Below are 25,899 nucleotides of genomic sequence, written 5' to 3' on the forward strand. Positions count from 1 at the left end.
ACAGTGTTGCAGAGTCAATCATGAGCTTGTTTTGGTGTCCGGGATAGATAACCTCTGTGCTCTTATTTGCTTCTATTCGACCCACGTATACAAACATAACACACATGTGCCTAAAATAGGTTTGTTTGTTTTGTTTTAATTGCCTATGCGTATAACAGCTGTTTCACAAGAATTACAAATTATTGTAGCAAGAAAAAGAATTTTACCGAAATAAATGTGTAAATATAAATAAGGTGGCACGGTGGTTAGCACTGTTGCTGCACAGCAAGAAGGTCCTGAGTTCAATTCCACCATCAGGTCTTTCTGTGTGGAGTTTGCATGTTCTCCCCGTGTTTGCGTGGGTTCCCTCCGGGTACTCCGGCTTCCTCCCACCGTCCAAAGACATGCAGCTTGTGGGGATAGGTTAATTGGATAATCAAAATTGCCACTAGGTGTGAATGTGCGAGTGAATATGAGTGTGAATGGTTGTCTGTCCCTGTGTGTTGGCCCTGCGACAGACTGGCGACCTGTCCAGGGTGTACCCCGCCTTTCGCCCTATGACAGCTGGGATAGGCTCCAGCGCCCCCCGCGACCCTGAAAAGGATAAGCGGAAGCGAATGGATGGATGGATAAATATGTAAATATTAAAAATGACTTAATGTTAGCTTTCCAAGTGTTTAGAATGTGGAAGCAATTTATAGTTTGCACAATTGCGTGTGACCAATGGGGGGACACACAGCATAGTAGCAATTTTAGGGTTGGTATTTGACTGTCCACAACATGAAAAGCAGAAAAACAGACAGGGATCTCATGAATTTTATCAAAGGGTGGCTATGGCTTTTGTGTGACAGTCATTGACACGCCTGGCCCTTTGAACTCTATTAATAAAAAGGAAGTACTAATCAAAGCACATCGAAATTCCAGAAGTGACTACTTTAATTGCAACTATATTAAGGTTAGGACATGTATATCTGCCAATATACACTATGCAGAGTGCGAGTCTGTGAAGTCACAGATTTCAGGCTGCACTCTTTTTTCTTGTTTTTTTAAACCGACAGAAATAAAAGCAACAGAAAAATACTTAACCAAATACCTAACCAACTAAAAGGTTTCGTCTACATGAAAGTAGCACAACAAAACAGCTTGTGCTTTAGAATTTTTTTCTGCTCCTACTTTGTGCTATTAAGTCAAGGCAATGACATGAAACAATCTAACCACAGTCCATCTCTCTTTTAAGTGAGGTCCTGAATTGCAGGTAAACAAAGCACCAAAGACACTATAAAAGCTTGTGAATTAGTCACATATTTTTTCAAGACCGAATACAAAGGTATTTTGAGGTAAATCGCATAAAATGTTTTTATATATACAGAATATATAAAAAAATAAATAAAGTGCTACCATTTTAAATTGGCTTAAAAGAAAACTGAATGAATCTGAACTTATTTTCTCATTTTCCTAATATTTTGTTTAACATTTGGCCTGTAAGTGAATATTGGCTTTACCCTGTTGGACCTGAGCAGAGCGAAACACAAATTACATCTTTATGCTTGTGAGAAAGCCCTTACTGCAATTTAATGATTTAATTTTGAGCTTAAATATGAGCTACCTCAATGTGCTCTGTACAACTCATCCATTGAATCTCCACCTTATCGTGGTGAAGGTGTTTGTGTGTCGAAGTGATCCCAGGAGCTATGTTATTGGGAGCTTATGCTGGTTGCGTAGCCCAAGGCAAACTGGTCAAACCTGTAGCTACTGAAACTAGCTCTTAAAACTTCCATCATCTCTCTGGTAGGAAAGGAGCCTGAACTAATGAGTGATGTTGAGTAATACCAGGTAGATATAGTAGGTATCATCTCAACACATGGCTTAAGGTCTAGAACCAGACTCCTTGAGAGAGCTTGAAAGGGATTCTGGCAAACCATCAGTAACTGAGGAGGGAAAGTGATGCTCTACTCATACTGTGTACAGTGAGGGTGGGACGCCACTGACTTCATAACTCCTAGATGACAGGTCCCTTGGGATGGATGAAATTCACCCCGACTATGTTCTGGCTCTAGATGTTGTGGGATTCTCTTGTTTAATGTTCCTCTGTAGGGTCGCATGGAAATGTGGGCTGCTGGAGAGAAGAGTCTGTCTGTTAGTCGAATCTCATGGAAACGAACAATGAGTACTGGAACGCTGGACCAGGTCTTTATCCTCCTTTGGACATTCAAGGCTACGTGGGAGTTTGCCGAACAAGTCTGTAAGTGCTTTGTGGACTTGGAGAAGGCATTCAACCGTATTCCTTAGGCCAGTGGTTCCCAAACTTTTTTTGCTAGGCCCCCCTTTGTTTTACAAGAAAAATGTTTGTCCGTGATTTAGACAAATCGTGGCAGGATCAGCCTGATGTTATTTGTATCCCGCTGCAACTTTACTGTATAAGAGCAAACATCTCCAAAATGTCAGGAGTAGTTAGTCATTACAACAAGTGTTTGTAAAGTAAAAATCAAGAACGTGGGATCCTGTTTGTCCGTGATTTGGAGAACCCAGCGCTGCTCCCGACGAAGGGAAAACCAATCCTGCAGGGAGACCTACCTTGGTACTTGTGCAGGTGAAGCCAAAGGGAAGATTTGCTTCACCGTATTTTCTCGTCTTTGGCTTAGAATGAAGTTGGTTTGGAAACATATTCAGCGATGCTTCATCTCCTGCTTTGCGTTTCTGTGGGCGCCCCGTGCTAGCAGTGTCCAAGCGTTTAGTTTTGGTTCCCCCCCCCCGGAATGGCCCCATACTTTGGGAAGGTCTGCCTAGGGGATCCTGTTTGGACTGGTTCAGGATACTGGTCCTCTATCCAGTCCCTGTGCAGCAGTAGTGAGAGCTGTACAGGACTTTGACTGATAAATTTTCTACTGGCATTTTCTGCCCCTCAGACTCGAATAAGTAAACGAAGATGGATGGATGGATGGTAGCTGCTCAACATCTTCTTAAAACTATAAGAGTCACATTTTCTCATTTGTACGATACTTTTGTTGGACATGTATCGTCTAATAGAGGGAAGGTTTGAAATTATGAAACAATGTCCTTCCCCTTTCTTTTTTATACAACCAAATCATTCCTAGTACTCCTATACTTCTGCCTGCTGCACACAGCGAAGACAGACGACTCATGTCCCACTTAATCGACACAAGAGACACAGATTGTTTTTCCTCAGGTGGTTATGAATTTCATTTGCATCACAAAACTACATTTCCTGTGGAGGCAAGGTTAATGCTGCTGCACATTAACCTGTTTCTGTACACTTCAGAGACAACGGTCATTTGTGCTACACCGCATGCACACAAGTCATATAACACAACTGAACCACATAGATATTTCACAGGAAAATGACTAATCACATTTAAAATATCAAGGCAAAAACAAACACACAGGAATGCCTTCTATTAAGAAACAAACTGCTGTTTCCCCGACTGTTTACACAATGGGTATGACATCCCATTATTATTAATCTTACTTACCGTTCAGGAACCTCCTACACAGAGTCAAACATTAGCATATTTGCCATTTTAAAGAATTCTCAAGGTGACCAATAATTCAAACCCAGAACACCACCTCAGTGCTTTTTAGTGCAGTGCAATCACTGTTGACTTGCATTTTCACATTGTCGCTTTATGCCTTTGGTGGCATGTGGTTGGATAAATAATTGGGATAAGACAGAAAAATGTGCATGACCTGTTTAAGCACTGTAAAATAATAAGCACACGGATAGATACTGTCGACAGCCTTCATAATTATTTTTTAAGTGGCTTGATTCTACAAAATCATTGCACTTCTAGCATTATGTGAAGTAAACTAGTCTGATATTTTGTTTGCAGTCAGTAATTTCAGAATAAAACACAAGGTCACATAAGTATCAGTAAAGAACCATTAAAATAATCCTGAGAACTCCTGGGGCAACGGATAAATTATCTATGGCAAAATACAATGCAAATCAAGAGAATGTCCTATTGAAATTATATTCAAATGTGATGGAAAATTACACAACAAAGTCTCCATTCAATTATGCTAAGAATGTGCAAATCCAAGGACATTTGAGTGAAAACTGTTTACTGTTAAATCCTTTGAAATGGGTGCTGAGTATGGAGCACTTTGGCCTATGGCTGAACGAATGTTTGACTAGATTAGAAACAGATTTAAAGAGAGGTTTCTTTTAGTTTGAACCTTCAACTTTACACTTTATCACTCTGCAAACCTACCTACAAAATATACAATCAATCAGCTTCTAATGCCAGTCCAAATTGTTTGAAAAAAATGCTTGTAAATAATGTGCAAATTAGGTAATGGAAAAAAAATGGAAGTGTAACATTGCATCTGCACCAGTGTGTGAATGTGTGTGTGAATGGGTGGATGACTGGATATGTAAAGCGCTTTGGGGTCCTTGGGGACTAGTAAAGCCCTATATAAATGTGCATGTGTGTTTGTGCTATATAAATACAGGCCATTTACCATCTGTACACTGTTAAGTAACTAATACTATAAGTGAACATAAGATTATCTACTGCAGCCAGTGACTGCTCAGACTGCTATACCTTGGTCCAGTTGACCCTCTTCATGACAGTTTCAGGCTTGTAGGTCTTCTTGGGCTCCAGTCCATAAGGCAGCTTAACAACAGGAAATCCAGGAGGTGGTGGAGGTCCTGGTGGGCCTCCAAACGGGGGTGGAGGCCCAAAACCAGGTGGTGGCGGGGGAGGGGGTGGTCCACCACCTGGCGGTGGAGGAGGTGGTGGTGGCGGAATGCCAGCATGGCCAGGGACAGGTGGAGGAGGTGGAGGAGGTGGAGGAACACCACCAGGTGGGGGAGGAGGAGGTGGAGGTGGTGGTGGAACTCCAGCACCTCCTGGAAGTGGTGGAGGTGGTGCTCCAGTTGCAGTAAGGCCTGTAGCAATCTGCAAATACAGAACACAGATGTCAACAATGGCCCACATATGCATGTAAACTCCCTTTGATTTGATTGAAACTGATGTTCCTAATACAAAAAGCTACAAGGACAGTAAAGAGGCCTCCGTGTCCTATGTGTGCAAACCACTAATCTTGCTTTTACTGATTACCTGCTCTACAAACTCAGCCACATCTACCTCCTTTAATGGAATGCATCCGTTTTATATCCTTGAAACTTGCCACTAAAGTCAAGAATTATAAGGTCAAGTGGGAGCAAATTCACTAGACATATAAAGGTCTGTGAATTTTCTTATGTCTAACTGGCATATCTCTGGAAATTAGCGAAGTTAACTTTTGCTATCAGCCCTGTAAGGATCGTTCCCTTTGCACGCCACTCCATATATGTCATTCCTTCAAAGCATTTTCAGGCTCCTTTTATGATGTCTACATTTCTACACTGGTATGTTTCAGCCTAATTTTATAATGGATTTTTCTCTCATCAATCAATACTAGACAATATTTCAGCAACAAAGTAACAACAGTTGTCTTTTATAGATTATGTTTCAAATATATAAATATTCCATTTGCAGATTCTTCAGTTAGAATTTGGTTAACATTCTGGTGGCAGAAATAAGAACCTTAAGTCTTTGAGCTTTTTAGAGTTTCTCCTTTTCTCTATGGCAATAATGCTCAGGCACAACTAGGTATGATAGGGGGTGTCAAAGAACAGCAATGTTCATGTCTCTCTAGAGTTGCACTATTATAGTTAAATGCAGCTATAGTTAAATTTGTGTTTAGCTTTAGCAGAGCATTTGCTTCTCATTTTGTGATAATTATTCAGGTAGTGGCAAACTTCCAGTGGACTGTCATGTGCCTTTTAGCATCCATCTGGCCGCTCTTCCATAAATGCCTGATTGGTGGAGTGCTGTACCAGTGATTGCCCTGTAAAAGATGTTGGGGAACAGAATGTCTCCAAAAGATGGATCTCAACAGCAACCACAAAGTTCTAAGTTACATGTCTAACAACAACAATTTATCCACGATTAATCAGCTTGGCTGGGCTGTCAGACCTAGAAAGACTGTGTCGGTGGTTCATTCATTTGAGAATGACGGTAGCTAGTAGCTACCATGTTCTTGGACAGTTTTACTAACACACAAAATGTCTTGCATCGTTATACCTTTCTTTCTGTGCATAGTCTGTGCATAGTCTCGAACCCTATATCCTTTATGCCTTGGTTTTCAGTCTGTGACCATTATCTATGAGGCCTCATACAGAAAGATTCCAGGTGTTCTTATTTTGAAAGCTCACTTGCTGGTAACCAGCTAGTCCCAGTCCTTCCCAACTCCCAACTCAATACCGCTACTCCCCAAAACGTCTCTTGTCTTATATTTGGATGTACTCCAACTAAACTGTCTTGGACTGCTACTGATGATCTACTGCAAGATAAAGGGGTACTCCAAAAGGAACCTGCTGCATGTGGATAACTGAGCCGAGAAGGACTGAAGTGCAGAGGGAGGCCTTATGTGTTTGGAAAACCGTCCTCTCATTGGAGATAATTAATAATAAAGTTTATATTTGTAAATTGTAAGTTTTTATTCCAGCCTAATAAATCAACAAAACACCAAAAATCTGTAATTGCTTGATATATACCAAAAATAAATAATGCAAATACAGTAAGTACACCCTAGCTCTGACAGGGTTTGATTTTCAGAGCTGATTAGATGTCTGCTCTTACCAAATAGGATTTCCTCTTGCACTTTTCATTTCTAAAACCAATTCCGTACTATTTAAATTTCCCCTACTCACTTGATTGTGTGCTTAAAATGCAATTGGCTTCATATTTAAAGACATTACATATTGTTTCATTACATAATAGCATTGGCAGATTGTTTATTAGAGACGGAATTAAAAAGGTGTTCTGCCTGGAGTTTTTTTTTTCACAGATTGCCCAGAGCCTCTCAGTAAAATCTACATCCAATGATTACATGTCTGTCAATCTCAAACCCTCTGTGGCCCGTTTTCTCTTTTAAGATTAATATGAGAGAATGGAAGCAAATTAGCTGCTAAATTAGAGTGCCGTTGTTTCCATACTGAGGGGCCCTCCGAGTATCTCTCTCTCTATCCACCTCCCTGTTCTACCCTGTAATAATAAGCCCAGTGTTCCATGGAACTCTTGGGATCCCAAACCACTGCCGCTGGCATATTCTTCCTCAGGTATCAAAATAAACACTTTCAAAATGTTGTACAGTGAATAAACGTTTGTACGTCTTTTACCTTAAAGGAAATAAGGTGATTCTTGTGTTGCAATTATCAAGGTCACACATGATTTGCATGCAGTGTATACAAAATATACAAACCCAAAGTATATATATGTGAACTAGTAAATAGAGGTCTATGTTATATGTGCAAAAACCATGATTACTTACTAAAATACAATTTAAATTCACTTTTACTTCAGATCTAATATGTGTATTTGGCAGCATATTTTATTAAAATATATTGTGCTGGCAAGTGATCCTTTTTTTATTGATGTTACTCTACCAGAGCCCATCTGGAGCTCTGTGTAAAGTAGACAACCAATCTAATACAAAATCTAACCCACCCAAATGGATTCATACTCTTCTGAACTCAAAGGGGAGGTCAGCGTGACAGGTAATTAACTCTGAATGCTATGTGATTAAATCTTTGCCCAATCTCATCTCTGATAAAGAAATTCAATCACAAGTGTTTACTTATGAAAATTACATTAAACAAGCAAGCAATGTGTGCGGCTGAAAGCAGCTATAGAGATTCTCAACGTTCAGTTGATATATTCTCTCGCTCTTCCACACATGCAGTATACAGAGCACATTATTTGTTGCTGATTAGTAAAGTCAAGAGGCAATAATTCATTTATATCAAAAGAAAAAAAAAGTATTTTTGTGAACTTTTTTGTGAAGTTCACAAAAGTTCTATGTAATATGTGCTATATAATACAAAGGGCAAGCATGCTGAGAGAAAATATGAGACAAAAGATCAGTCCAACAATCCAAAAACAGATTTAAAGCACCACAAATCAATGACATTAAAACGCACTTGGATTTTTCGGGGATTAAATGTGAGATTATGTCAAGGGCCACACATGCAACGGGGACACCCACCTTGGCTTCAGATTCCCTGATGAGTCTCTGAGCCTCTTTGAGCTTGTCATTTTCAATAGTTAACTGTGCAGATACAACACACACGCACATACACACACCACAGATACACATGGGAACACATACATTACAAGAGGCACAGAGGGCAACAAAGAGGCACAAATGGGGGTGGGTTAGATTGACAGGGAACAGGAAGACTAGTACAATAGAGCAGGTACAGTACTCACGCCAAACACAATCAAGCCAGAGAAACAACAAGGACGTCCTTCACACAGTTAATGACAATGGCAGTACAGTGTTATATTCCCATTTTGTCTGAACAAGCTATTTGATGTGCAAAAGGCAAAGTAGAGTGTACTGTACTTTTACACTGAAAACAACATCTAATCTTTCTTCAAAAGAACGCCGGCACGGAGCAATGACTGCATGAAAGGAACAAGGCGCAGCATCACTGACAGTTGGTGTACCTTCAAAAACCTAATTCTATTTCAATTTTTTCTCATTCTGGCATCACAAAATAGATTTCAACCCAGAACTCTTAGATGTGTGATGGGCATTGATTTTACTGCGCAGCCTTTGTTTTAGAAATGTACCGATTTTGCTTTGATATTTCACTCCGGGCAACTTTGCCAAAAGAAAGAAGATAGGAATATATTCCAAAGTAACAACAATTTTGTGTTTTTATGGAGTTATTCCCACAGAACATTCCTTACTATGAACTGTAGAAAACTAAATATTGAATGTGTGTAATGGAAGAGAAGATGGAAACTTTTCAGCTGCGTGTCTTAAGAAGAGTTTTTTATTTTGAAAGAATTTTGTATAATGGTAGTGAAGTGCAATATTCAAAGCAAAGAGAAATGCTACTTTATAGTTCAACCTCAGGGATTAAAAGTTCAAAGCTATGAGATATCTAAGTTTTAAATGGTAAATAAATGGTAAATGGCCTGTATTTATATAGCGCTTTACTAGTCCCCAAGGACCCCAAAGCGCTTTTAAAGAGCAAGATTTTCAGCAGGTATCATTTCCCCTGCTTTCTGAGAAAACCAGATAGTTAGAATAAAAGCATGTGTAAGAATGTAATGATGTATGACAGATGTGAATATTCTAAATTTAACTGTGTATGCTGGGGTAAACGCAAAGGCACACATATTTACTACACTGAAACTTCTGCAGGCATTATCAGTTTAGAAGAATTCTTTAATCAGTCAAGGTAGACAGCAGTTTGGCAGTAAAAGGCAGAGAAAGTAGTCTACTGCACCTCCAGTTGCTCTCGGGGCCATGCTGGGTCAGCTACAAGATCCCCAGGTTGTTAAAACCTATTAATGGGATGGCACTGAGTTTTCCAGTCTACCACTGCAGTGCTACATTATTCATCAAATCCGGAGCCAATTCAGTGAATATCTTCCCTTTTGCCTTGAATGGATCCATGCTAAGGTTTGGGGAAAAGGTGGATGGATTGCACTTTGTTGTGATTTCGAAGTCCTTCTCCTAATGTTTACAAGGAGAATTTCCACTCAACTCAATTGGGAGATAATCACACAGACACATCAAACAGGCTGCTTGTTACAATGCCAAAGTTTCTGAAGAAACACTCTCATTAAATGTGCTGGTTCACAAACAAGGTGAAGAGAAGCAACTCAGGCATGCGTGAGTTTTAATATCTGACAAGAATTCAGTGTAGGAGATGAAAGGTTAGCGTTAGCTCCCACTTCATTCATATTCAGTAAAACGGCAGTAATCGCACAGCTGCTTTGATGGGCAAGCCGAATGCGTGTCCTCACACCGATTTAAAGGCTCTGCGCACTCACAGTTAATGACTTTTCTACGGCACTAGTATCGTGTCAAACACGGAAAAGGAAAAAAACATTCTTACAGACCGGTCTTCCTGAAGTAACAGAATCTCAACTGTCTGAGAGGATCACATCGTTGTTTGAGTTCTTACTACAGACCCAGTATTTTTTGTAATTTTCTGACAAAAGGTATAGCAAGTGCAGTCTTCTCTTACAAATACGATACGGTATATAGCGTAGTTACGTTAGGCTGAATTGGGAATAATCTAAAGTTCTTACAGCAACACTCTGGTAATTTGTGCCAAACAAATGACATGTTTCCCTGTCGAGGTTAATGTCTCTGCAGCTCTCCAGCAGTAGCTGTTCTTTGAAGGAGCATTCAGACAAACAGAGAAAGAGAGAGTTTGACTCTCCGGGGCATCTCTGCTGTACGCTACGTGTTAATGCACCATAGCCAGCTAGTCTTCAAAAGACACAGACCTGCTATGGGAAGATGAGGGAAAGGTGTGTTAAAGTGCAGAAAAAAGATTGTTAAAAGCTCCAACGAGGGAATTAGGGCAGGTAAAGGTAGCGCAACCTGATGTACACAAAGACTGAGCAAGGCAAAGAAAGAACAAGGCTGAGCAGGGGAGGTGGCGATTATGGACTGATTAAAATGGGCTTGCAGTGCTTAGGAAAGGAGTGATGAGTGATGAACTAGTTCGGGAACAATGAAAAGCCAAAACAAATTCAGCCTGTTTGAGGTACCTGTTATATGACCAAACCCATGAACAAACAGCACGGATTTATAGATGCTCAGTGGATACAGGAGTAGAAGAGATTTGTCCTTTTAGATGTCACAGGTAAAAACACGTCCTGTTATTGATCAGACACTTAGTAAATACTAAGGTATGCAGATGTTTACTGCAGTACGCTCTCTATGGTAAGCTTTGACTTATCAGGACATAATGAAGGATTACATATTCCTTACAAGGTCTTAAAAGTAAGTAAATACAACCTGAAATAAACAGCAACTGTCTCATTATTATTAAAATTAAGCCAAAATGTAGAAGTCATGTGTGAGAAACAAAGCAAACCCTATAATTCAAAGGCATGTAGAACTCCTCTTAGCAGCAATAACTCCCAAATGTCTTTAATCAGTCGTTTTCTGGATGACTTTATCAGTTCCTGTTGTGGAGGAATTCTCGCATCCTCGTATTTACTGTGTGATGTTCGCAGGCATTCATTTATACACAGCTCTCTTAAGGTCCTGCCACATCTTTTCATTCGGGTTCAGGTCTGGACCTTGACTGGGCCATTGCAATACTTTGATACTTTTCTTTCAACAGCCATTTTGTTGTTGCTGCTGTGCTTGGGATCATTTTCCTGTTGTGTGTCCTAGTTTTAGCCAAGCTTTAGCTGCTGGACAGATGGCCTCATATTTGAATGTAAAATACATTTGTATACAGAAGAGTTCATGGTCTACTCAATAACTGTCAGGGTCCTACTTCTGCAAAACAAGCCTGCCTGAAAATCATCACCCTTCCTCCACTGTTCTTGACAGTTGACATGCTTGTGGTGATGTGCTGTGTTTAGTTTTCCCTAATGTGGCGCTGTGCATTATCCCCACGTTGGTTTTATCCATCCAAAGGAGATGGTTTCAGAAGCCTTGTGGTTTGGTCATATGCAGCTTTCCTAACCCAAGCCATGCTGCCATGTTGTTTTTGGAGAGAAGAGGCTTAATCCAGCCAACCCTATCAAACAAGCCATGATTGTTCAGTCCTTTTCTAACATGAACTTTAACATTTAACTTGTTAACTGAAGCCTGCAGAGTCTGACATACGTAGCTTGTAGGTGAATTGGCTGGCAAGTCCACTCCTGGGAAGACTAAATGTTTCCACTTGCAAATACTCTTTCCCACTGTGGAATGATGGACTACAGTGGGACCATTAGGACAGGTACTTATGACCCTTTCCTCACTGATGAGCAGCAACAATTGCTTATTCTGAGATCACTGCTGATATCTTTCCTCCTTTGCATTGTATTAGCCCACACCTGTACCATCCAGATGTGCAAATTGTCACGAATTGCTTTTAAAGAGGTGCTCACACACGATCAGTTAATCAAGTGCATTTGATTAGCAGTACCTGACTGCTACTTAAACTCTTAATTCCCAGAACTAGAAGGGTGCACTTGGTTTTTCACACATTGCTTCTGTTATATTTGGCTAAAGTTTTGTTAAATAAATAACAATATTTAATGTATTGTTGTTCATCTGAGCTTGAACTAAAATGATTTTAGAACTTACTAAGGATGTTAAAAGTTAATTATAAATATGTAAAACTCATTCTTTTTATCAGGGCTGTGCACCTGCACACACACCTACATTTCTATTAAACGGTTAGATGTAATGCGTTAATGTTGCCTTTGTTATGGCTCAATTTGACACCTCAGAGGTTACAAGTGCAGGTAAGAAGTGGCGACACACCCTGTAGGCGTATGAAGCACAGAAGTGAGATCTACACACAAACTGAATCCGAAGGAGAAAACGGCTACATAACTTTGGCTATGAAACCAGCTGAAGTTCATTCTGCACAACAGTATTTTTTGTAGACTGACGTGAGATCTGAAAGGTTCTGAGCTGTGAAAGTGATTCCTGGACCACATATGCAGGTGCAGTTTATCAGTTGGTAAGTACCAACATAAGCCACGAGATATGAATGTTTGAAAGAAAAAGCAACCTCTGGTACGGATGTAGCTATACCATCTTTCAATGCTGGTTTATATTAAATTCCCTAAGCAGGGAGGCAAACTGCCTTTTTGTCCCAAGGTAGTACTAAAGTGTTTGAAATTGGGTTAAGGGGGAAATAGCAGTCATTTTCTGCATTCAAAATGGAAGATTTTGCCTGGGAAGAAATGATGTGGAGGCCAAGAAAAAGAAATGCAATCGATGTCTGTGATGATAGAATTTCATAGGAAAAGCTTCAATAGAGCAATTCGTCCATATAAAGAAATACAACTTAAGAAGGAGATTGACCCCTTATTAAATCAAATGTTCTTGCATGGGTGATAACTCCCACTTACAGTAGCTTTGCATCTGTAAGTGGGGTGGAAAGGTATCCGGATAAAAACAAAACTTTCTTTTAGTGGCGCCATTACTTTTCTGTGCTACGATTTTAGGACAAACACATTTATTTGCACATTCTTAGTCTTTCATTTTAAAAACAGAAAAGTTTTGGACAACCGAGCTTCACCTATCTTTGTTTTCTTGTTTTTTGGGGAAAGATACACTATAAAGATCTCTGGGGAATGCAACATTGTTCTGTAGAGTAAAAATGGATTTACCTGGGACTCCAGGGCTTGGATCTTCCCCTCCAACTCTTTGATTTTTTCTTCCTTCTTTTGAGACTCGGCTTGGGCCTCCTGCCGTGCACTGAACTCTTCATCAAACTGCAACAAGAAATACTAAGATGTCTATGTGCAGAACACATATACAAAGATGTAAACACACGGGCACAGAGGGTGGTGAGCGGCAGGGTGTCTCCAGAGATTGGCCACAGGGCATGTCAACAGACACCAAAACACGCCACCTTACACTCTCTGGACAATTTCTGTTCATAGGTCCCGTGTCCCCAGAGCCCTGTTGTCCTCTGTCTTTGGTTCAGGCTTGGCTTTCATGTATCCTGATGGTTCTAACCTTTGCAGAAACTATGCCGTGTCGTTACAATGATTTCACTGTCCCAGTAGGGTGCCCGGTACGATGGTGGGGCATGATTCTTAAGGAAAAAACATTCCCAGGACCCCCACTGGGGTGTTGTCAGCCCGTGATAATGTTTCTCCATAAAACACAATTTATTACTAAAAGTACGACGCTGAAAGAAAGGTTTTGAATTTTATTTCTCTCCAAAAATACAAACCATCAATCAAGCCAGTAATTGAATGATACCACAACTAATTTAAAATACAGTAAGAGGCCCATAAAGCATCAGCTTAAAAACATGTATCAGAGTCTGCATATAACTTAACTCTACCCTGGCCCTGTGCACAAATAAGTATACATCAGAACATCTGCATTGATTCTTGTAATGCTGATACGGATCATGTACCGTCACAGCCAGGTATTGATCAGGGCATGCAAAATCAATAGCTTGTCTGGGAGCTCGGAGGAAGAAAAAACTTTCCTGATGGGAGCTGACCAACCGAGGGGCGCTGCTGGAGTGATTAATGTCTCACCTTTTTGGAGAACTCTGTAGCCTTCTGCTCACTCTCTTCAACTTTGGCTTTATCCACAAGCTGATCTGCAAGAGAAGTTGGCCATGGTCAAAAGATAATTCAAATGCATCTGTGGGTGTGCCTTACAGGCTCCTGAGATTTACAGTCGCATATTGTTTTAAAAGTACATAAAAGCTGGGGATTGTTTTTTCTTTGTTTTTTTAAATCTTGGAACAACTGTTAGGTCTGGGAGATCGCATCAATCACTGAATTTTTAATTTCATTTCATTTAATGTAGCATTATCAGCCAGCGATAACATAATATTATTTTTTTTAGATTTCATTAAAATTGTATTAACATTTAAGCACCTTGTGCAACTCTTGGTTCTGATTAGCAAATGTACTTATCTCTCACCCCTTCATCTATTCCACTTCTTTATTAACATCAGTGTTTTATTGTAACAAGAACACCACCACCGACTGTTAGCTATCTGTTGCCTAAGAGTATGTGCCTTGAAACAAAAAGAAAGAAATCAGAGTATATAAATATGGATCAAATCAGACGTCTCTATCTTTTATTTTATTTTGTTAGCTTTGCCTTTACAAATCCCACATTTTACATCTGCCCTGTAGGTAGCAAAAGTGCAAATTCTAGGCGTTAATTATTTGCTAAATCACATATTTAGCTACACATTTTTCATTTAGAAAATGAAAAACCTGTGGTGAATGTGGATAAAAACACAAGTGAATAGACACCTTTCAAAAACTAAATGAAGATGTGAAAAGAAAAACAGATTTTTTGTTTCTTTTTAAAATTACTTGATTAAATCCAAGTGAAGTGAGAAGGAAAAAAAACGTCTTTAATACTGCACCGATCCTCTGTGCATAGGTTTAGAAACTTTTAATGACCCTTTGTTGGCAAGTTGCAGAACTGTTGGTGACACAACTGAGAGACACATGGTGGTGTTATTTATTTCTCTGTTTAAAAAGATACCCATTAGTAACACAGTGCAAATAGATGTTTTCACTGGAAGACTACAAGCAAGATTTTTTTAAAGTCTAACAGGGCTTTTTCTTCCTGAATTAACTGGATTCAGTTAACTAATAATTAAATGACCCTCTTATCTTATGACAAGTCACTGGAGATGTTAGACGAAGGCTCTGGGAGAATAATGAATATAACTCCTAATATAACTCCTGAAGCACAGGATCTAAAAAAAGTCACCTTTACTTAAGGTACTTGTTTTACCTTAAGCAAAGGTGACTTTTTATTCACATATTAACATTTAGATTTTGTTTGTCAACACACATCATATCATATGACATAACAGGCACAGTTCAAACCACTGCATCGCTGTGCCGTCTTACAGTATGTGTAATTAGCAAGTAACAAATGATTATGAAACAATTCTCTAGTTACCAATCATGTGGGTGAAGTCGACATCCAATCTTTTATTATAGACAAACTCCGGGTCCATCCCGCTGCGATGGAGGACCACCTGAGACACACACTCTTCTATCACCTTGTAGTACTGAGGCCTGAAGAGTCACGAAACACAGTAGAACAATTAGACAAACCACAGAAAGATATGAGTGACGCAAACTCCACAAGGCTAATTAACCACAAATGAGTCTGTTATCCAACCCAGAGGTCACAAAATGCCATGTCAAAAAGGGTGCTGCTGGACAAAATAGGCACCCTATTAAATTTGATCAACCCTTACATGGAATTAGCAGATTAATGGGTACACAGAACCCAAGTATGTGTTAGCCTTTCAATTTCAAGGTGACTGACAGTAGCCGAGGCCATGCTTGCCCTCTTGCATAATTTGCAATCATCTTTGCCAATTAGAGAAACCATAAAAACTGAAATGTAAATCTAATCAGTGTAATGTGAGTAATTGAAAGCACAATGAATAGAAAAACATGTCAGCCAGTTAGGAGTGTGACAGAGTGCTTGGTGTTTTCAAGAAGGTTGTGCGAATCGGCCCGAGAGTCCGACTCTAGCACACAGGCTGGTATGTGACCTTTTCTCTGTACCATTATCAGCTTTAATTGCAAGTGACATTTAGCAAATACAATGGCAGTTTAAGCAAGAGATAATTATTTTCTAAGCAAGACATTGACCAGAAAACCATTAAATGTGAAAAACTGACACTTAATGATGTTCATCAAATTAAACCTAAATTATGGATTTTTTCAATTATTTTAAATATAAATGAATAAATACAAAGTATCCTTTTTACAGGTGCACACAGATAGGACCGTCAATGCTATTTATTTTTTATTGGGCAATAACGGTTATTATACAATTAATTGGTGGAATATAGCATTATCAATTGGACAAACAGGATAAACAACCCAGTGGTTCAATAATTACATGAACTCCTTTCATCTCTTTTAAATAAACATATTTTTAGTGGGTGCAGTGAGCAAAAGCTATGTCCCTCTGTTAAAAGGAACAATTACATGGTACACCAGTCCAGAGAGGCTTTCAATGGCAAATAATACTAATTTCATGTAGATTAATTCTATTGTTATTTAGAAAATATAAATGTGTATTTGCGAGCAACCATTTGGGTGTATAATTTTACAACAAGAAGATGACAAAGCCAACACTGGAAAATCTGTAAACCTGTATGTGGCTAATATTAATTCATTATTAGTTCATTTATAGCTTCCTAAAAATGAAAATCCAAGCTGCCAAAAATCCTGACATTTTATTCCATTTTTGATCTAAACAAGACACTCAAAGTCTGATCAAAGACTGCCCACCTGAATGGCTCTGTACCAGAGCACTACAATGAAAGAGCATTAATGTCACGAAAAATAAATAATTATGTTAGCAGGCAGAACCGTGAATAATGTGTCTGCTGTCAGGTAATTTGTCTGAAAAGATAAAAAAGTACATCATTCAAGTATGTATCTGAGCAAAAAGGAACACACTTTGTTATCAAACATTAAATGCAGAAAACTTTTGTTTTGTTTTTTTCTTCGGGGCTTTAACTCCGCACAAAAATTCAAAGGCTATGTTCTGATGATACCTTGTGGGTGGACAGACCATATCATGTTATGAGCAGGAAAATGAAAAGCCACAAAATTCTGAGCCAAAGCAAATAAGAATAAATCAGCATTTAGGTGCTCTGTTTTGAAAGCATGAAATGCCATACATTAAGCCTGGTGGATTCGCCCACTCATGACTGGAACAAGCGAGTGAAAGCTCACACATCGCCCTGCATGGCTTAAGCACTATGGCACTCGGCTTACAACTGTCACCAATGTACACCACATTATTATCTCAATAAGCCGCCCTATTTTCCCTCCGTCCTCCATCCTCCGCCACCACCAGGCAGATAGGGGCTGGGTGGAGATAACTGCAGACGGAGAGAGTGACCCAGAACTGTCAGGCCCCTCCACAGTGGGCAGGGCTGGGCTCCAGAAGCAAGCATATGTCCCCTGCATCGTTCCCCACCTCTTCTTTTACTTTGGCACCTTCATTTCTTCCAGTGATAGCTTGCAGTTCAGCACAGCCCCAGCCACTTGATCCAGCTCTGCTCCACATAGCCAGTGTAATCCCCATATCACCAGGCTCCAAAAGAGCAGATCTGCTCTATATTTACTGGGTGGGTTTGATGTGCTCCCATTCATTAGGCTTTCAGGAAGAGATTAATTATCAAAAATACACCAAAACCCCAGAGGGGAGAAAAACAACTAGTGTTGTGTTAGAAGGAATTACAGTAGACAGAGCAGCTGCCCATTATAGAAGGTCTTATTATTAGAAGACTAATTATAATATTTAATGAACGCTCATTTAATGTTATTATTTGAAAGGAGAATTAAGGAGCCAAGTGTAGCGGTAATTCAAATTAATACAATGACAAAGAAATGTAATGTCTTACTTTGTACAGAAAAATACAACTACAAGTTTATTCATGTGAAAGCTACCTTTAAAAGACTTCCACCAGTAAATAATCCCAGTTAAACCCAACCATTTACTGGCCTCCCACTTTGTTTTAGTTTCATGTTGTGGAAATGGTATAGCCACACATTTTAACCACAACCCTAAAAGCTGATAACTCTTAGGGCAAAGGCCAAAAAATAGCCGATAGTATCTATTGGAAATAGCTGCATGCAGTGTAACACTGTGTCCTCCATCATCCTAAGTGCACAGCAGTGATGTACGAGGAATAAAAAGGCCTCAGTCATAATGCATTTCGGGTGATAATGTTTGGGTATGAGATTTTCCTTGCTTTTGTTATGCAAGCTCAAGAAGAAAGAAATATTCCAAAACATATCTTTAAAAAGGCCGTCCGATTTTTACGAGTTTTGGTACTGATCTCTCTTTACTGCTGGCTTACACTGTGGGCACTCGAGCTGAGGTGGACATAGTGATACTGGATGGTTAATGCGAATTCTATTTCTCACTTCCTCCGAATAGATGAGGAATACATAATTCATAACTCGAGGGGAACAGCAACTTGTCTATGGTAAATTCATCGTCCTCCTCACAGCTTTCCTTCATCTTTGAACTCTCTTTTTTAAGTCTTATTTCTGCAAAAAGATCTGACACAGCAGCGAAATCACCAGAATCACTCTATTTAGAAGAGTGTCGACCTTCCCGGCTACTGATATTTTTCCTCTTCAAAGGTAAAATAAAAAGCAACCCCCACAGGTTAAAATCAATTAAATTAAAACTACCGCCTCTGCTAACCAGTTAAGTTGCCGTTTACAACCATATCTGTATAGATTTATAATTTATGTAGTGAAGACTTTGAAGAAATATAATACAAGGGCAATGTTAAGAATTTAGCAACCTGCCAAGAATGAAATATCTATGGTGTTGAAAATGTTCCCTCATTTTCCACATTATGTCAAAGTGAAGTCGACTTTGGACCTTTTGGATAGAAAATGTCACCGCTTCGTCACTTTATCCCATTCTACATTCATGTAAAACTTAATGTACAGTAAGTTGGCGTTTGATTTCCTGGGTTAGAGCTGTCTTAGATTTCATAAAATTAGGCCCAGCTGTTCCTGAGGAATCAACACTGACATGAATTGGACGAAATGATATCAGACCTTTACCTCCACCCCCCAAAATCTAATCAGTACTTGCTTGAGTTCAAGTGAATCTCAGCACCAAATTTTAAAAAATGCAGACAACCTGGAAACTAAATCTGTTTGTCCACTGAGGTTGCAATTATGGAGGCATTACTTTATCCCTGCAGTACTCTGATCAGTGTTTTCTTTTCTTTCTTTCTTTTTTTTACTTTGGAGTTCACAATAAAGGAGATTAATAAAAAATAGCTACAAGCTATTTTTAAAGCTTTTCTCCCCTTTCAGAATGTAACTACAGTGTACACGTGCACATGTTTTGTAACTTAATGCTATTTTACTTTTGGACCCAGTTGAGCAGCTGCTTTTCACATATTTCATATCTGCTAATTCGTGCTCAGTAACAGGGATGTTAACAAAATTAAACAAAAAAAGCCTTATTATTTGTCAGATTATTGACAAATAACCAGGCAGAAAGCACCAGCATCATAAACATGATGATTGAAAACACCAGCTCCTTAACTAGCCTCCACCTGTCAGTCAAAGCAACCAAGTCCCTAATGTCAAACCTTAAAATTTATGCTTTTTGTAGCACTTTTTATGGGGAAAAAGTAAAGCAAAAACTACACCAAACTTACAGAGAGCACCACAAGGTCATCGGTCAATACAAAGTTAGTGGTAGGTAAAAAAACACAAACACAACTTACCTGATGTAATAGTCATTTCTGATGAGCAATAGGTGCTGAAGGATTGACAGGAAGTAGGTCTCTGAGGCAGTGTCTTTCACCATATTGGACAGGAGATGGTACACCTCATTCATATCAGTGCAAGAGTAAGGTTAAGGACAAGCAACTTTAGTTATTGACATGTTATTGCAGATATGGCTAACTTCTTTGGAAACCCCCCCCCCCCCCCCCCAACCTGAACTCCTTATTATTCAGGATCATTCAACTGCAATAAACATTTAGATTTTCATTACTTCTTACTCCTTCTCATTATAGTTATTTATCTCTGCCAGCTTTTCTTACAAGGACTCTGTGCGCAGAAGCAAACAGAGATGCGATTCCTCTTATCCGTCCTCTCGAGAGAGAGCTAAAGCAGTGTAAACAGCTAACTTGTGGAAAGGGATCAGGAATGAAAAATGCTCCCCTCTGGTATCCCTTTTATTCCAGACTTTTCAAGAGATGGAAAATTAATAAGAGAAAAACTGGCTTGAATTTTTAAGCTAAGAATGATGAGCATCAGATTATTCGTAGGGCAAAAGTACAGTTGAGTCTCAAAACTGAAATTGAAACTGACATGTAGGAGGAGTAAAAACTGATCTTATTTGATTTCCAAAAGTTACTGATTACATCTTATGTTTGCATTTCCCAGGGGGAGGTAGTGATGGCTTTGGCATTGAAAACAGACATAAAACTGAACTAGCCTACATTTTATTCTTCATGTGTAAATATGTAATTGTAAGTGATGAATTAAAAAAAAGTTACTGAGAGAAAAACGTTTCAATTTTGATGTCGTATTTAATGCAGTAAAATATTTGTGCTGTTCTCATAACCTCCTTAAAGCGTAACTCTAACAATTAAATAAATACAGAAAATGAGTGATCTGGAGTCTGTCTGATTTGTTTGCTTGAAAAAAGACGATTTCCCAATGGGCACTCATCTTCTCTGAAAATAAAAAGTGGAATAAGCCTCTCAGAAATGTGCAGAAAAAAAGTAGATTAAGGAGACTGCACTGTCAAGCTTGCAGAGATAAAAACCTGATTGCCATCCTAACACGAAGTGCAGATCTTGACAATGTATGTTAAAATATTTACAAAGAGAAACGCAGTAACTACAAAGCAATCGCGTTAAATTTGCAGCATGTTGGCACCATATGTCGTGATTTCCCTCCATCCTGCTTTCGGTACAGAAAATATCCGTTAAATGAATGTGCAGAAACTGAACTACGATCTTTATATGGCCCGGCTTGCTGTCACCCATACAAAACGATCTGCACGCACTGCAACTGGAGCAGATCAATTCTTTTAAACACTGTTTGACAGTCCGATTAATTGCTATTAATTTCAACAATGTCTGTAATTAAACTCTTATCCCATATCAAATTTTTAGAGAAGCAGGGATGGGAATACAGGCTTCTCTAAAGTATCATTTTGCCTTCCTTGCATTAGTGGAGTTTGAAGCCTGGGAGAATTACCAGGCCTGTGAGATTCAATTATAGCCTCACCACAGCAGCATTTGAGAGGACATGAGAAAGAGCTCACACTGGGAAAGATCCCAACTAGCTTCATCTATCACTAAACTGCAGACATAAACCTAATGTAAAATGCCAATCTATTCATTGGCACCTCCTCTACGCTCACTTTCTTACTCTCTGTCTCTCTTTACACTATCTCTCCAAATAATGAATAAACATGAGTGGCAGTCAAGTGTGATGTAGGCCAGTCTGTGTTGGGGTCAATCAATCACCATTCCACAGATCATTAATATTTATTAGTGGCCTGGAGTCACCTCCTCGGCACCTGGACCTGGGTCGGACACAGAGGAGACAGGCCTTTCAGGTTAATATTCATGAAACTGCTGCAAGACACATATACAGTCTTCAGGTAACAGAGGTACTACCTGTCTGTACATATATAAGAATGTGTCCGCATGCAGGCAAAGAGACAAAGGGTAGCCCTGGGCGTTGAGATTATGCTCATACCTAACAGATCAATACCAAATTGTCCTTCGAAACAAACATTGGACCTTCTCATTTGTGAACCTGCTCAAGCACATCATTAATCTCGGCGCACTTTTTCCCCCTATATCGTCTCTCCACATACACACACATTACCTCCTCCCCTAACCTACATGTGTCAACAGCAGCTGTCACTCACAGTAGCACTTTGTGCATGTACTAGGACTGTGGGATTTGGTGGAAGAAAAAGGCTGTGGGAATGAACATCTGCATAACAATGTCAGCTATTCATACATAGCCTTAGAGAAGATTTGTGAATTATTAAAAGGTTCTTGTCTGGGGTGCTTGAAGAAGTTTCCAACTTGGGACTAAATTACATATCACCTTATTAACTTCTACTCTGAGTGTTTGGAGTTAAATGGACATCCACAGAGAGCTAGAGGTCAAAATTCACCTTTCTAAATTGGAGCAGGGAAACGAGAGCAGACTGTTACTTAAACAGAAAAAAATATGATGTTACCATTTAGGACAATATCACTTCATGGGAAATTTTAATTGTCTACTGTAAATGTTAAATGGTAAGAAAGGGAAAGAGTATTCCTATTCGATATCTCCCTCAGGAGTCTTACTAGAGTCCGACCAACGATAACAGACAAAAGACAAAAAGTGAAGTGAAGAAGAGAAGAGCTAATAAAAAAAAAGAGAGGTTGGAGGTTAAGATTACAAGGTTATTTACCTAGTATACCTGGCCAGAGATGAAGCTGGATAATGTGCTCAAGCTCCTCGAATCCTTCTCTAATGAACAAAGCCATGAGGGGGCTTCAGCCTATGAAGCTTAACCAAACCCACGATATACACTCATCTCTCACTGCTAGTTCTGCAGAATCTGTATATTCTCACAGAGGGAGGACAAAAGGATATTCCATCTCTGCGCGGATGTCATCCAGGCGATGTGAGAGTTCGATCGAGTCCTCCTCCTTGTTCTCATTGAACACCCTCAGCTGGATGTCCAGCTCTTCTGTCTCTTTTAGCTCCTGCAGTGAGTTAGACATACAGTATATAGTTTAGATTAAGTTTTACCAAAGGTCATCCTGTACTGCAGATTATTATGTTGCAGACGCATTAGCATGTATGGGTTTGTGAAAATTTTACTTTTCAATTTTCACAGGCTTCCACTTTATGGTATTTATAACTTAATTTATTCTAAAAAAAAATAATAATAATAAGAGAAAAAAAACTAACACCAAAATTTCATCTCCCTCTTCCAGGTGTACAGAAAACTGGGAACTGAGATGCTGTGAACTCTCACTAAGTATTCCAGACAGTACCAATTCCTGCACACCTGTTCCAGCCACAAGGGGCTACAGAGGTGCTCTTTACAAGTTCTCTATGAATCACTGGCAGTGGAATTTACAGATGGAGACAGGGCCAAATGTAACCCAATTTCTGCAGGTATCAATCACCCTGCACCGTTTTTTGGGCGCACCATCTGTCTTCAGCAAGCAACGCTGGTTCGGAGGGAGGTGCACAATGGCACAAAAAAAAGGAGGGAAGGAGAAGAGGAGGAGAGCCAAATACATGCATCAAGGACTATAAGAACAAAACAAATTGTTCTTTCTTTTTCAGTGGACTAGTTCTCTGCCAACAACAACACTGACTCCTGAGCATAACTCATAATTAGATGAAAGAGTGTCAGTTTGAATGTCGGCATTAAAAGCGGTAAACGTGGCATTCATGAATGGCTGTACACTGAGCCTCTTTCATATCAGGGGGCAGAATTGAAGATAATTAAAGTAATGACAGTAATAATCAACAGGCACAGCTGGGATGACTTATTAACAACTGGCTTTGTGACATCTTCACCCCACTTGTGACAAATGAGAGTTTGAATGATGTGTTGGAGCTCGTTTGCCTTTCGGCTCATGCGAAGATGCGTAAGGTTGCCGATAATGATGCCTGCGTGATGAGGTGCTAGCAGTGCATAATACTTGGCACAAGCTTCTACTACTACTAATTAAATTAAAACAATAAAATGTATCCCTCTAGTATGTGTGTAATGAAAATAACTCAGTTTAACATCTCAATAATTTGGTTTGAATGCCTGAATGCTGCCTGACCACAATTACATAAAACATTCACATCCCAATTATTTGGAAGTTTAAAGTGCACGAAAAGCTATTTGGGTTGTGATGAAAAGGAAATCTTGCTTTCAGTAATTATAATAAGAGAGAGGTAAGTTGTCGTGGGAGGATTGGCAATAACGATGCAAAATTATGTTTATGACACGCATGTAAACAATGTGTTCTCTGGAGATTGCTAACTCACAGGAAGGATCTTCTTTAGGCCGCATCTTAAAAACTCGTTGCGCAAATGTATCCTGAAGTCCAGGTCGTCAGGGGAGGTGACCAGGGCATTGATCAGCTGCATGCAGGCAACCTGTGGAGCAGACAAAACAACGAAAACAAAACAAAATCAAGAGAAAAACTCAGGAGAAACTAAATATTTTACCTAAAAAAAAGTGTCATCATCAGATATGTAACTCAACTCTAAGATGCATGTTTAGTCAAAGCAGCGTAACTGCAATTTGAGGTGAATATTTGCACCTTAATATTTCCTTTCAAACTGCAAAATCACAGAAAAAGCACCGCGAGGATGAGGCGAGGGAAGTAAAGAGAGACAAGTCAAATGGAAAATTGCAGAAAGTAGAAAATACAACCCTGGTATGTCTATTGACTATATGTGCATTATTAATGGATTTATTGGTAAGGAGAAATCCTCAAAGTGAGTGGTGTGTGTGTGTGTGTGTGTGTGTGTGTGTGCTAGGTAGGTGGATGAGGCTGGCTTGGGTAACGAGGAAATTACTGATGAATTATAATGACCTGTAACGTGTTTCAGGGGAGGAAGTCGTGAATAAGATAGTTTCCCTTAGACAGACAATCGATAGCAGGCTAAAGGATTCCCACAGACAATCTAAAAACACTGCCTCCTGAAACCTTGACCCTGTGCTGTCGGTATGTATGCGTTAATAACAGCAATCGGAACAATTCTGAGTCTGTGTGGTTTCCTGTGTAAGCTTTATGATTTTTCAAGGTTAAAAAAAAACGCTATTTGGGTAAAAAGTTTTACCAAAATCAGTTTAACGTTTATTTCCATAAAGACCAACATTCAGTCCTGAATCAACTTTTTCCAACCTTAATACGACCTGAACACGCTTTTTATTTTCTACTCAGTGAAACAAAAGTGAAAATAACGCCACGAACCTTTGATTTTTCTGTTACTGCAGCGCTCGTAGGAGCATTACCAAATGCATTCATATTCTCTTGAAAAGTATACGTTTGTTGTAGTAAAGGATGCACTGCAGCTGACTATGTGCCACTACTGCCAGGAACCGGAGTGATGACAGACTTCTCCGTGTTTGAGAAAAGCTTGAGGGCCTCAAACTGAGAACTGTGCACTGAAACCTGACATTTTACTGTATCCACCAGAGGCCAGACACATAAAAGAAACTCCACCAAACCTTCACAGAATTTATGTGAGTGAAGAAAGTCATGGAGCTCATGAAAAATTCTTTCTCTTCTGCTGCATACAGATAGATACTTACATCAATCACCTCAAACATACCTCAGTCATGTATTGTGGAGTGGGAAGCAGTTGGGGGTAAGGGCATTATGTGCGTTACGTTTAGAGAGCTGCAGTGCTGCCAAAAGGGGGTTCCAAACATCGTAATTAAAAGTGGCACTGCCAGGACGGTTTTAAAGCTGAAAGTCAGAGTTCTTCTCATGCTCGGCAGACAAATATACCCCGAACTGGGGTAAAACGCATTTTAATCACATTAGCGAGGTCTAGTTCTGGAGCCCATTCCAGGTTTTGGATAAAAAGTCTATTAATTTCCTCCGAACCCCCTGCATCAGCAAAGCATTTTAATTTACTTCACAATTACCAGCTTCATTTCATTAACGGCAAAATTTAACGGAAAAACAACAGTCTCCTAATAAAAGAATATCTACTTTCTCTTCTACCACCCGCCTCATCAGTTTCCTTCATGACTTTTCCTTCAAGACTTCTCAATCCCTGCAGCTAAAGTAATTTCTTAAGTAATTTCCTCCTTTTGGCTTCGCAAATACACGTTTTAAGGGGTGTTGTTATTGCTATTACAAAG

At 39.4% G+C, this 25,899-nt stretch overlaps 1 protein-coding gene across 10 annotated transcripts in view; it reads right to left on the reverse strand.

Moving 5' to 3' along the window:
- The window catches only part of diaph2 (diaphanous-related formin 2), a 370,107-nt gene that overhangs the window by 224,602 nt on the left and 119,606 nt on the right, over positions 1–25,899 (reverse strand). For 9 of the 10 annotated variants that reach the window (XM_080308461.1, XM_080308483.1, XM_080308468.1 and 6 more), the window contains 8 exons: positions 24,066–24,176; positions 22,662–22,774; positions 19,769–19,885; positions 15,430–15,548; positions 14,031–14,095; positions 13,143–13,247; positions 8,032–8,094; positions 4,542–4,898 (listed from right to left, as the gene is read on the reverse strand). In XM_080308461.1, coding sequence (XP_080164587.1) covers positions 4,542–4,898; positions 8,032–8,094; positions 13,143–13,247; positions 14,031–14,095; positions 15,430–15,548; positions 19,769–19,885; positions 22,662–22,774; positions 24,066–24,176 — 1,050 coding nt within the window. The remainder of the gene's footprint in view (positions 1–4,541; positions 4,899–8,031; positions 8,095–13,142; positions 13,248–14,030; positions 14,096–15,429; positions 15,549–19,768; positions 19,886–22,661; positions 22,775–24,065; positions 24,177–25,899) is intronic. The other variant, XM_080308472.1, reaches the window with a different exon arrangement.

Source organism: Astatotilapia calliptera, chromosome 2 (assembly GCF_964374335.1).
Source record: "Astatotilapia calliptera chromosome 2, fAstCal68.1, whole genome shotgun sequence".
Taxonomy (NCBI): domain Eukaryota; kingdom Metazoa; phylum Chordata; class Actinopteri; order Cichliformes; family Cichlidae; genus Astatotilapia; species Astatotilapia calliptera.